Here is a 13,308-nt window from a genome sequence, read left to right on the forward strand (position 1 = left end):
TTAGTCTCTGCGCAGTCCAGTAATGCTAAATTATATTAGATTATTATATACGTATATACAGAACAACATATAAAGAGGAAGTACAAGCAATGGATAAAGTTAGCGTTAGGTTTTGTAATTCATGAAGTAAGAAAGAGTCGGGGTTAATTAGGATATGAACAAACTTTTAAACGTTAAAACCCAAACGTCTTGGCCGGACCATACCTGTTTGTTCACCTGAGCGACGGCCGTGCGTGCGTGCGTTACATTTATTTGTACTAAGCGCCTGACAACGCATGCAACGTAATCGTCTAAAGGGACATTACTCCCAGGTGCCAGCCGGCGTGTCCTCGATCCTTACTTTGAAACAGGTAAACTGTAGCTGGCAGATGCCACATAGTCTTTACATAAATGGCTATTTGTATTTTCTACTATTTAATTGCCCAGTAGCACATCCCTGTTGCTAGAACTCGATCTTTCCCTGTTATTCGAAAGTGACCGACAACAGTTAAAAGTTCAGTGAGTGCTTCTGGTTCAGGTGCCTCAAAAGTGTTAGAAGCAAAAACTCAGCTGGGTTTTTGTCGTCTGGTAGCCACCAATCGTCGTTTGATTTTAATCTCTTATGTATTTCCCGTGCATGCCTATGGATAATAAGAGCAAAATTATTATAAAGAAACAACTTAAGATGACTCACTAAGGGCTCACTACACTCGTCATGCATGGATAATACTGTTTAGTATTTCTTAAAAAGTATTTTTTCAGTGGTGCAAAGTAAATGTTTTGAAGCAAATGGGATAATCTTCTACGTGCTGTTCAAAACATCACTAATGCATAACATAGTTTTGTTGTTGTTATTTTTGTGGAAGTGCCGATGCGGACACATAGGTAAAGAAAGTACATTAATAGTGTAATGTATTTGTGCAGGTGCAGATTATTCTCACCATTATGGGAAAGGCGAGGAGGTGGCCACCACAAGGAGAATCATATCATTTATGACTTCATAAATTCATCAATTTAAATGTTAAACAATGCATTTCTGTTAAAAATATGTTAAGAACTGCATTTTACATCTCAGTGTATGATTCTAGCCTTCCTTTTCCTGGTGGACATATTACAACAAAAATGGAAAAGAGAACACTTGCTGTGTTTTTCTGTCTTTATTTTGGATATACAGTCATCACATATGTAAGAAAATCTGTTTCATTTGCATCACCATCTTTGATGGAAACAGAGAACATGGACAAAAGCCTCATTGGTAAGTGTTCGTAAAACTGGCCTTTGATGGTGGGGTAGATAACTATATAAATCAACATGATTATTATTATAAAAGCATAATTGATATTTCCAGATAATGTATTCACGTCTTTTGAGGATTGCTCTCAATATACAAAGCTAGTTATCTAGTGGTGCACACCAGTGCGTGCGTGTGTGTGAAAAAAACGAAAACAATTTTCTTAACAAGGTGATAGCATAGGCAAACATGCTTTTTAGTTCTAACATTCACCTTTTTAGAGGGAAAACAATTTGCCAAAGAAGAAATACTATAACAGCATACATGAAACACATACAAAATGAAAGTCTTCTGGGTAGAAATAATTTTGTGCGTATATGTAAATTCATGAGTCATTGTATGCAGAGAGAAAAGGCATTATTTATTTAGCATGCTGAACAAGGGTGAGCATTGCAGATAGTCTAATGATTAGAGCTACAGTATCTGAACTCAAAGGTGTGCACTGCTGGTTCGATACCTGTGTGAAACAGCATTTTTCACCAGTTGACCCTGCTGGGGAGTTAAGGTACTTGACTCACTGGAGGGTTGGGGAAGATAAGACAGTGAGAGAGAGGAGATGGCACAGCAACAGACCTAAATGAAGGTCCATGGGCACAGCCTTTAAAAAACTGGCCTGGATGACTTGCATGCCAACAACTACAAGGTCACAGGACTTTATTTTCACTTTATTGAACAAGAATAAATAGTTTTAGGTAATGCACTTTAATTGTATCTTTTTTGAGTATTAATATTTTGTGTCAACCCATCTCTCGACTTAGGATTTTACCATTTAAACATTGAAAAGTTCGCTGATTTTAAGGCAAAGGAAAGTGATCTGAAACTATTTGCATGTAGGCTTGATTCTAAGCAGCCAGGGGATTGGCTATAGTGTGGGTAAACTGCTGGGAGGAGTGTTGGTGGACCTTTACAGCCCCAGTACTCTCTTCACTGCTTCCCTCTTCATGGCTGGTATCAGTGTGGTGGCATTTACTGGTAAGATTTTATCCTTTTACACTTTTGAGTTGGTGGAGTTAATAAAAAATAGTGTGAAAAGGTAGCTGATAACACAATTTACTCCTCAATATTTAATCATTCTGTTTAAAAAAAAACAGATTTAATTTGACACAAAGTTACCTACCAAAACATTTTTTCTGTCATGCTAGATACTGTCTGGGCTGTTTCCAGGACTAGTCACTTTTGGTCATATATATGAAATAAACTAAGGGAAGGTATTCAAGTAGTCTGCTTCAGTGGGGGAAAAAATGGGATACAGTTGTTTCCCATCATATATTTTAATGTACTTTTTTTACATTCTGCTAAAACAATGGTAAGAATTAAAGATATATGACCATTCTAGAAATTTATTTTAGGACATATCACAAGAAAGAATAGATCATGGACAATTATTAAAAAAAATTTTTAAAAAAGAGATGAAATGTTGATAAGATCTGCGTGCGACTTTTTTTGCTAAAATGTGATGGACTATTGTTTATTTAGCTGAAAGAATGTTACTCGGTGTCCAAATCATGTGAGAAGTTTATACTTATTTGAACTCCTGCTATATTATACACATTTAAGTTTTTGTTGTTGTATCACAGCAGAAAGATTATGTTATAACATGTAAGGCAGGGTGTTGAAGAACACAACCATTGCAATCAATTTATATGAGTAATATAAGCTCCAAACATGCTTATTTCAGTGTGTGACAGCATGAGCATGTTTGTAGTTTGCTGGTTCATCAATGGTCTTTCTCAGGGACCCAGCTGGCCAGCCTGTGCTGTCCTCATAAAGCAGGTAAGTGATCATGATGTGAATAGTAGACAGCTGTCATTAAATCAGACATAAACTTGTAGTCCAGCATCGTTTATCATTTCTGATTGTAACCTTCGTCTTTGCCATTAAAGAACATCTTTAGTAGCATGCTTTGGTACATTTAACTGCATTTATTGTGAGAAAGTATGTATGCGTCACTAATAGGTGCTCATTTTGTCATTAAGTATCACTATATTTTCTGACTAAACACAGGTCACACACACACACACACATAATTTTTTCCCATCAGTGGTTTCCCCCAGAAAAATTTGGAACCTGGTGGAGCATCCTCTCAACATCCATGAATATATCAGGAACATTTGGTCCGTTAGTATCAGCGTTTCTGCTCAGCTTGTTTGACTGGAAAACTGCCCTTAATGCTGCAGGTGTGTTGGAGTTGAGTTTTTATTTTTAATCCATAATAGTAAGACGATTGTCATATCATGTTTAATCCTACTTTTTCATTTCATTTTAGTAATTATAATTTTAAACCTATGTGGCATCACAAGAAAAGGTTGCTGGAATTTTGTCTTATTTCTTTTTTTTTAAAAAGCATTCTTGCCTTAAGATAAGGAAGATAAAAGGTTTTTTTGACTTGTTTTGATACTGAAATGAACATTAGCAAGTTTACAGTCACCTACTGCACAAAAAAAAAAAACCATGAAAAGGTAGAGTTGCAATAGGTGTATAAACTCTTTAAAGTTTTACCCTCTAAAATAGCAAGGGGTGTTTTACAGCATTATCTCAGACTCTTTGAGAGCGTTTAAAATGTCAGCAGAATATTCATGTGTTTTCAACAAATATAGCAAGAAACAAAATATAGTAAGTGACCTTTCATTCAAATTTGTTTGCATGGTATTTATATGGTGTACAGAAATCTGAGCACATCTTGAGAAATTAGTAGCAGGCTCTTTTGAACATTTTAGAAATGTCCATACCCTCATTATTTACTTTTCTGAGTACATTGAAAATGACGATGTCTTAAAACAGCGAAGTTAAAACAGTTACAGAAATGTACTATAAAGAAGATAGTGAAACAAAATATTTGTACTGGTATTATATGTTCCATTCTTTTTTTCCTCTGTTTGACTAGCTACTTGTGCCATTGCACTCACAGGGCTAGCTTATATGATACTAGATGACAGACCTACCATAAATACAAGTGACCAGAAATGTGTCGCAGAAAATAAGGGTAAGTCTGTTTTTCAAATTATTGGTGACCAGTTCAAAAATTTGCTTCATTTTCCCTATGCACACGAATGCCCTAAATGGGGACTGGGGTTCTGGGTCCAGGTGCACAATTTTGTCACTGGATGCTAGCTGGATTGCTAATGTGGCATTCAGCTAAAATGATACACATTAACCATCCAGCTAGTGCCCAAGCTGCATCTGATCATTTGCTACCTCACAGGTAACTGTAGACAGAAGATATTGAAAAAAAACCTCAAGGAGTTCACATACAGGCAAAAAACTCAAAGTCAGCAGATCCCTGTTTTGCATTAACAGCCCAGAAGGATCCACTGGGGTCACATGCATCCACTGGGAGATGTGGATAGTGTAGGAACTGGTGAGTTTGCAGTCCACACATACCCTTAAAACTTCCCGCAATCACTTCATCTGTTTACATTTTGGTTTGACTTTTGCTTCCATGTTGTTCACTTAGTTCACATTTCTTGTCTTTATTTAATGCTTTGTAGTTTGTTGAAGTCTGAAATGCAGTGGTAGAAATCCTTTCAGCCTTGGGCTCCAGCAAATCTTGGAAAGAGGGAATAAGAGCATTGCTTCGACAGCCCTTGTTTTTGAGCCTTTGTGTAAACTACATGCTGGTGTCTACTGTAAGAGGTGCCTGCACAGACTGGGGTCATCACTATCTCATCGACGAGAGTGGTCACTCGAACCTTACAGGTAAATGGCAACTGGAAGATTCGTCTTAGCAGGTGTAATCTCCCTTGATAAGTTTCTCTTCATTTTGAGCAAGACTTTTCTGATGCATGATTAAGGATCTATCCCTTCAAAAGTCACCCCTTTGTCAAACCATTTTAATCCTAGAAAAATTAGGGTCAGATCTTTGAAGGTAAATTAACCTCATTTTAAAATGCAGATGTGTGTTTCTTTGTTTTAAAAGGGTAAGCTTGAGGCTTTTGATCAAATGAGATGCAATAATCTAAAACTGTACTGAACTTGTTCCAGTGGATTTTTGGGAAAATAGAAGGTATAATTCTGTCACATTTCACTGAGTGGATAGGAAAATGAATTGTTGATGTTCACGCAGGCAGTAGTTTCATAAGCAGCCAAGAACTTGGAGGAATTTTTGGCTCTCTTGCTGCAGGCTGCATTTCTGACTACTTCATGTCCAAGGTGAATTAAAATCACGGTGTTACTTTTGATGTCTGATAAATAAATTACAGAAAGTATGAAGATGATCAGTAATTCCATGTTTACGACATCATTTTTAATGAAAATAATGAGGCTCCTCCCCTTCCTTCTTGGAAAATTCATGAGAAAGTTAAGACCTCTAGGTTGAGTTGAAAAAAGAAAATTGACTGCAGTTGCCATATACTATGTTTTCTGACAGATTTATTATTTTCCAGAATGCATCACCTTACAACCCTCGTACGATGGTCATTTTGCTCTGCACAATTCTTCATTCAGCATTTATGTTCTTTTTTCTTATCTTTGTCACCAGCTATTCTTCTTATGTGAGTAGAAATTCAGAAAACATGATTGCTTTATATATATATACAGAGTAGGTGACATGTTTGAAACCATATTACATAGATGTCACATTTATTCAATTTTAAAATTAACTTCAAATAAATCAACATGCATTTTCAGACATTTACATAAGCACATAGTAACATTAAATATTACTTTTACTTGTGGTACATGGCTTTATAAGTATGCTATACATTTTTTATGTAACACTCTTATGTGAATCAATACACTTGCTTTGGCTATCAGCTGTAATTAATATGATCATTGATCACTGCCTGTTAATACAATAGTATTAATAATTTTGCTAATCAGCTATAAAGTATGTGCAATAATACCAAAACATTATTGAAATGTAAAGATTAACAATATGGATAAAAAAAAGTGACATAATCACAGCAGCTGAAATAAATATGCAGATTGGTTTTCTTATTGTTCACACTTTTTTTAACATAAGAAACAATTTTTTTTTTTTTATTTATTCACCTGATTTGTGCCTTATCAATACTGACATATAAACTCATTTTGTGAACCTTACATACCCCTTTTTGAACAAGAACCATTAATGAACAAAAATATAAAGTAGAATTAATTTGTATTATTTTCATAAATATTTCTGTGAAATGTTGTGGATAGATCAGCATTCGTCCATAAAACGTTTTTCTCCTGACTCACCTCTTTATTCACATTTAGCCAATAGTTACGGAAGCCCAAAATAAAAAAATAATTTAGGAATTTTGGGAGAGGTATGTGGTATTGAACATTTTTAGTTGAACCAAGTTATATCTCATGCTATTTTACTGTTTTGAATAATGTGTGAGCACAACAACCTGTTAGTGGCGGCCCGGTGGCGCAACGGTTAGCGCCTGTCACCAATACAGTGAAGGTTGGCTGCCCTGAGTTCATTTCTCGTCTCGGGCATGCTGTTCTTTCTCTGCACGTGGCATCTGTTTACAGGGCTGGCTGCCCTCCGCCAAGGACGGTCCCAAGCCCGGCTGAAAAAGGAGGAGGGTTGGGCATGGGGCCAGCACCCCCACACCGCAAAACAAATCCTTGCTACTAAAACATCGACAACAGTTAAGACTGTAGTCGATGGCCTATGCCCCAGGAGGGGCGCTGCGTTATCATGAACTTAGAATGCCAACTTGATCTGGCACTCTTGTCATCAATCACCGCCATGCTTGTAAGATTTTTTGTGATGCTATACAGCAAAGAAAAGTTTTTACACAAAAAGGCTTGCATTTTTAGGACAAACCTATGACCTATTATATAGTATTTTCTTAGTAGAATGGGAAATTTTTATATATAACAGCAAAAATTATACTTTCAGAGACATAATAGTATTACCATGTTTTATACCCTTTTTAACCCATGTCTCTACAAACACATTTTTAAGGTTTAGTCGGAAAAGCAATGAGCCATTTGTTCAAAATTGCGGAATATGATGGTGCACAACACTGACAGTAATAATTATATCATAGATAGAAATAGTGGCATGTCATTAATACCAGGTATGATAATTGCACCAAATAACCCTCTCCATCGTCCCATATATAGATGCACAAGAGCTAATATATCTGTTGTGCACCAGACAGACAATACTTGGATATAGCACTCATGTTGTGGGAAGTTAATTTTAATTTAAGAATACTCAATGTTAAACTGTTAGGTTCATCATAGTAGTAGACATTTTTCGTTTACCTAAGTAGCTGCCATATTTTGGACGGTGCTAATTATAAGCTTAATAGCATCAGTGAATAATAAAAAGATGCTTTGTACTGTGCATTTTTCTTGATAGCTTTCCATCAGCATACTTGGCTTTGGCATTGGTTTTGGTATATATGGATCTATAACACTCCTTGGAGTAGCAGCCATGGAGTTAACATCAGACAACCAAGCTGGCACTGCCCATTCTATTGCATCATTATTTGCCAACTGTAAGTAAATTGTATGCTTTTATTACATTGCAGTTTAAAAATAGGGATATTTGTGGGAATAATTTTAAATCTCACATTAAATCATGCATCCACTTTTTTCTTAATTGCATAACATTTTCTGTTCTAGTGGGCATGGTCTTGTCAGGATATCCACTTAGTCTGGTTGCCAGGCAGAACAACTGGTATACTGCCTTTCTACTGGTTGAAGCTGTGTCCTTCATGAACTGTCGGTGTTGCTGTGTTTAGGATGAGGTACTCAGCAAAACTTTATTCAAGCATTATAAAAGCTGACCTTTATCCAGTGTCAAGAGATCTGAAGAAATATTGCTTATCTGTAGGTTGATGGAAATTTAGTTTTACAGCTCACTGTAAAATTATTATTTAGTGGGTGTATTCCACGTTTAAAAAGTACCTTATGGAGTTATTGTACAAAGATACAAATTACATTTAACAAAGGGTAAAAGGCAGCAGAAGTGAGGTTATTCTGGTGACTGAGTGAATACTCAAACTTAAGAACATTCAGTCTTCAAGACAAAAAGCCATTGAACAATCTCTCAAAACTGAAACTAGGTTTATTAAGCTTAACATATGTGCCTTCTGTCTTCTAATATATAAATTGTTTGTATATACATCAACGTAATATGCATGAAAATAGTTAAACTGATAAGTGAGAACTATCATTAAATTATGCAACAATATTTCAATGGAAGTCTTGACTCTGCAAAGAATATCAAATAGATTATATCTTCCATTAAATAAATTAAATTTTATAAAGTTATAAACAGCACCAAAGAAAGGGGAAAAAATGAAGGGATGCGGTCAAAATGAGACTGCAACAGCATCATATAGCTGCCAAACTGGCAAATAAATAAAATATCACATTTTTTGCCTGCATTCGCTGAGGATGCAATAGCATACTAGTCAGTTATATAAAAGTAAGCTTTCTTTCATAAATCTTGTATTAACTAGTTGCATATGCATTTTATATGACGAAGTCTGGCATTGTCTTTTTCTCTGGTTTTGCAAACAACATGACTTTATTTTACTCTATTTTCATTTTAAATTCATATTTTTCAACTTTTGCATGCTGACATGAAAGGTGTCTGAATTTTTTTTTTTCCACCCTGTGATTATTGGGTCTTTTTCAACATTATAAAGCGGAAGCTGTAAACCAAGGCATGGCATGCACCTCAAAAGAAAACAAAATCTGACCTATGAAGAATCTCTACAGGAACAAATGAACAGAATACATGAGCCTCAGGTAGTGGCAGGAAACAGTGTTTATCAGTAACCACTTGCTACAAAATAAAACAAGCTACAGTAACAGATATGCTTTTCATTTTGACAAATTATTGCATGGTAATAGACTATGTTTTTGTGCCATATTGGGTTTTATTTTGTGGTAAACAGTAATAGGCAAAATTTCTCCCCCATTTCTGTCTTACTGAGGGTAAGGTGTTGTCCAGGTGAGGGTGTTATTGGTACTGCAGGTACATACTTTTACATTTATAATCAGATGTTTTTACAGTATATCATCTGCTAATTAGGTAATTTTATTTACTACATAGCTAAATTTATTAGTTATACTCTGTTACTCAAGCAAGTTGCTAAATGCTTCAATGTTTCATTTTGCTAAAAAAAGCAATAAAGAAATGTCAAAGAAGTGTTGTATTTGACTGCATTTTATCTATTAGTGATATTACTCAGTGATCACTATGTGGGTCTGTAATAGACACTTCTGGATCGCTGGACTTGAAAGTAACTTTTTGCAAACTTAAAGCCATTAAGAGAGACACTATAAGCTATAAAGATGTACAATGACCATGACACAGCAAGTACTAGGCGATCAAGTGTCATCACAGGATGTACCCACAACATCAACCATATTCCTAAAGGTCCTGGATGTCGAAAGTGCTTGTAGAACAGCTGTAACTCCTTTGATTTGTAGCTGAGGGGAGCTGATTTTCTAGTGTGGTAAAAGTATATCTGTAACAAATGTTAGATTTTAAATGGTTTCAGCATTATACCTCTACATTTTGTAGCTAAGTAGATGCAAATATGCATGCATGAAGAATGGAGAAGATCACTTTACAGGTTCAAATAATGTTTTATATATTTTTATTCTTTTGGAGATGAGGAAGTCTAACTTAACTAAACAATTTCTATTGATGACTAAATGTGACAACTCTAAATGATTATGAATAAAATGTGAACATAAGCAGTATACCTGTTTTAACCCGATTAGCTCCCCAGGGTCCATAATCATCAATTCAATAAAAATGATCATCCAAGCCACTGCGTGCACCAGTATGAAAAGCCACCAGAATCTACTCTCACTTGTATCAATGCTCCACAGGTATACATCAGGCGTGCTCTTCCATTTCTGCATCAAAGTCTGTTCAAACAAGATATATTTGACACACTGTTTTTAGATGCATCATACATTTTATTTGTAACACAAACGTACTAAAATTTTCTTGTCTTTGACAACATGTTCATAACTTGTTTCTAGATTTTTGTCTGTCATTAAATGATGTCTGGGAAGCTCATGATGATCTGATTTAATAAAACTTAGTTTTACAAAGACATAAATAGTCTTCCATTACCATCCATGTTAATGACTGTATACTCCACCTAGAATTAACGAATGCCAAATGGTATAGATCTGGCAATAAAAGGCTTGATAAAGAGACAGAACACATTAGCTTAACTAACTGGATCCTAACTTATGATATGTAGTAAATGCTGTCATAACCACAGCTTACTTTCAGTTCGAGATGACAAGCAGAAGCCAGTGTGTTATGTGTTAAGGATACCAACATTACATTTAATTTTAGTTTTATCAATCAAGAAGTTGTTTTGATTGTGTGTCAGACTGTTTTGCAGAAACTGTGGTAAATAAGAATTTAACATTAGAGGATTAAATCTAAAAATTATTATATAGGAGAAAATCATTTGCCTATTCTATTTTTATCATTTGTATCGTCAGTAGCAACTATATTCTACCATCTTTTAAAAAAATCTATTTGGTATAGTTTACAACACTAAACAAAAGATATAAATTTGTTTTCCAATAGAAGAATAAAGTACACATTACAATGTTTTGTTGGACTTGCAATCATGTGATCTATTTAAAATCTAACAGCATGTTAATAGTCAGAAATTTCAGAAATCTTCTGCGATGGTTTTACATTTATTCGTTTGCCTAACAACATTTAGTAAACCACTGCAGTTGATTGGTCTTGCATTGTATTTTCACTCCATCTAACAATGACATCAACCTGCCTTTGAGGAGTTAAATCCTCCTATCAAAATTACGAGTGGCTAACCTTACCTTTTGATTCTTTATTCTTACTCTACTTTCAGTTGAGAAGACAGCCATACATATGCTAATATCTGAAAACTTCAAGATCTTTGAGTTCCATGAATTATCAACCACTCCAGCACACTGATAGCAACACTGCAATATTGGCAACAATTCTTGGCTGTTGACTCAAGTGAGCTGGCAGTCATATTTAAAATACCTTACTAATTTAAGCTATATTTTAAATGTTATATTATCCGAGACAATTACTAGTGACTTTTGTTTGTTGCCAGTCTCTTGGACAGTCATAAAGATAAAATATAGTCCTTTAAATGAAATGGATAAAAACCTTTCAGTACAATAAGGGTTACAAGTTTTAAATGATTCTATGTCAGTGTTAATTCTGCATTCAAATGTTTGGGCGGCCAGGTGAATAATACTGGAATTTTAATGTCCTTGGTGAACAGGAAAGGAAAGGAAAAGACCCTCTTTCCAATCTTTGTCAAATGCTTTGGCTAGGTTAAAAAACTATCAAGACTTTTTTTTCCTTATCCACGAAAACTTTCTCAATCTTTGTCCAAAATAAATGATCTGATCTCCTGCATTTCCTGAATACAGTTTGGGTACAGTCTGAGCTGACAAGATTCCTGATAATGTTGAAGCCTGATAAATTCTCTCCACTGTCTTCCCATGTGCACCTATTTTGCCACAGATACTTGGAGTTATTCCAACATGCACTCTTTGGTGGGTGAGTTTGAATGCCAACTATGAAAACTCCACAATATTTAACCTGTATGCTCATAATGCCCAGTGGATAGTGTCACCACACAGAGGTACAACAGTCAGTCTTGGGAGAGAGAAAGGTATGCTCGCCTGGAGAACTTACACTGAAATGGTGCCCCACAAGAAATGGCATCTTTGCAGCAGTAAATCTGTATGAATGCAAGCAAACAAACAAAAAAAAAAGCCCCAAAAACAAAACAGCCAGCAAGTAAGCATTACAAGACAATCATCTGAGACTTGGGTGGTTCTAGGAGTATTGTATTGATGGCTCTACTGCCTGTACCAGCAATGTGTCTCCTGGAACTTTCACCCCTGAACTTGTGCACCATACCAGCATTAATGTTAGTGTTTTATTCAATGCCAGCAACTAAAGCTATATCATGGCGACACCAATGTTAATTCAAACTTTACTTCTCAGAAACTTTATGAAAATGCACACCTTGACTGAAAAATATTCTTAAGGGAAACACTGCTTGAAGAGGTGGGGAAAACATTATATCATAAGAAAGGAATATCATGATTACTTAGTAATGACTAAATGATATCCGTCTTCAAATGCAGTAATTTACTGTGCTGTCGATCAAACATTTGAGAACTAATTATAAAAGTAAAATTTCATTACTTACTGTAAGAACAAAACAAGAAGCCAGGACATACAGAAGTCTTTCACTGACGTTAATGTTTAACCGACGCATTAATTTTTTCCATGCATCTGTAGCCATGAGACTGTGTTGTATGATAAATGCTCCCACCAGCATAGTATCTTTCAGCAGACGTAAGACAATGTACTGTATTTCAGAATCTGAAAGCAAGTTCAGAGTAATATGAAAATCTAATAGATGAAGAAGCTTACTTTTTGTAGTTCTTGTTTATTATTTGAATTTCTCTGTCACATTCCCGAAATTTAGCAATATATATATACTAAGTTTTCAACGTTTACATATAAACCCTACCAAACCAATACGAAAAAAACCTGTCTGCATATGCAAAAAAATAAAGTAAAAATAAATAAAGAAGCAAAAGGATCTAAACTCTCTGCATGCCATCAGTTGGAAAGACCTTATCCCAAGTCGGTTCAGCGTATGCGTAAAGCAAAAGCTAAAACAGTACACACTACCTGTCCAGTCTCGGAAATGTTTATATCTTAAAGATGGATATCTGAGACCACATTGATCCCAGATATTCTTGATTCGACAAAAATATTACAAGATGCCATAAACACGATGCTAGGTTGTTCACTACAACTAATGCAGTCACAGTATGTAATATCTCGAAAAACATTCTCTCGTTTTAAACCGTTTGAGATTACTATTTTAGAGTAGTCTTTCTGTAGTAGCCGGAAGTTAATTTTTTAATGATTTAAACTGCTTATTATTTTGTATGGAATTATTAATACTAAAATAAAAAAATTATTTTGGATAATAGCTGATCCAAAACATTTTTTGCAATGTGATGAAATATTTAGCACTTTATAGAGCCAACTTAGAGCTTGCATGTGATAGCACGAACTA

General features: G+C 35.1%; 2 protein-coding genes across 6 annotated transcripts; one reads left to right on the forward strand and one right to left on the reverse strand.

The window, feature by feature from the left end:
* Positions 1-226: 226 nt before the first annotated feature.
* Positions 227-8,867, forward strand: LOC112560649 (glucose-6-phosphate exchanger SLC37A4-like). 4 transcript variants are annotated; one of them, XM_025232639.1, is made up of 11 exons: positions 227-350; positions 904-1,234; positions 2,105-2,242; positions 2,949-3,043; positions 3,312-3,447; positions 4,155-4,253; positions 4,799-4,966; positions 5,334-5,419; positions 5,653-5,760; positions 7,572-7,710; positions 7,838-8,867. In XM_025232639.1, exons 2-11 carry the CDS (start codon positions 1,027-1,029, stop codon positions 7,954-7,956), a joined length of 1,296 nt encoding a protein of 431 aa, XP_025088424.1. In that variant the 5' UTR covers positions 227-350; positions 904-1,026; the 3' UTR covers positions 7,957-8,867. The 4 variants fall into 4 exon arrangements, with proteins under 4 accessions (XP_025088424.1, XP_025088427.1, XP_025088426.1 ...); XM_025232642.1 differs by having other exon boundaries at positions 304-350; positions 1,068-1,234; XM_025232641.1 differs by lacking the exon at positions 227-350 and adding an exon at positions 357-880 and having other exon boundaries at positions 950-1,234.
* On the reverse strand, positions 8,265-13,292 carry LOC112560652 (nurim homolog). 2 transcript variants are annotated; one of them, XM_025232650.1, is made up of 5 exons: positions 12,915-13,292; positions 12,424-12,599; positions 11,901-11,946; positions 9,938-10,105; positions 8,265-9,696 (listed from the first exon to the last, which is right to left on the reverse strand). In XM_025232650.1, the coding sequence occupies exons 2-5, from the start codon at positions 12,450-12,452 to the stop codon at positions 9,424-9,426; spliced, it is 516 nt and encodes a 171-aa protein (XP_025088435.1). In that variant the 5' UTR covers positions 12,453-12,599; positions 12,915-13,292; the 3' UTR covers positions 8,265-9,423. The 2 variants fall into 2 exon arrangements, with proteins under 2 accessions (XP_025088435.1, XP_025088433.1); XM_025232648.1 differs by lacking the exon at positions 11,901-11,946 and having other exon boundaries at positions 12,915-13,269.
* Positions 13,293-13,308: the final 16 nt, after the last annotated feature.

Source organism: Pomacea canaliculata, linkage group LG3 (genome assembly GCF_003073045.1).
Source record: "Pomacea canaliculata isolate SZHN2017 linkage group LG3, ASM307304v1, whole genome shotgun sequence".
NCBI classification, from domain to species: domain Eukaryota; kingdom Metazoa; phylum Mollusca; class Gastropoda; order Architaenioglossa; family Ampullariidae; genus Pomacea; species Pomacea canaliculata.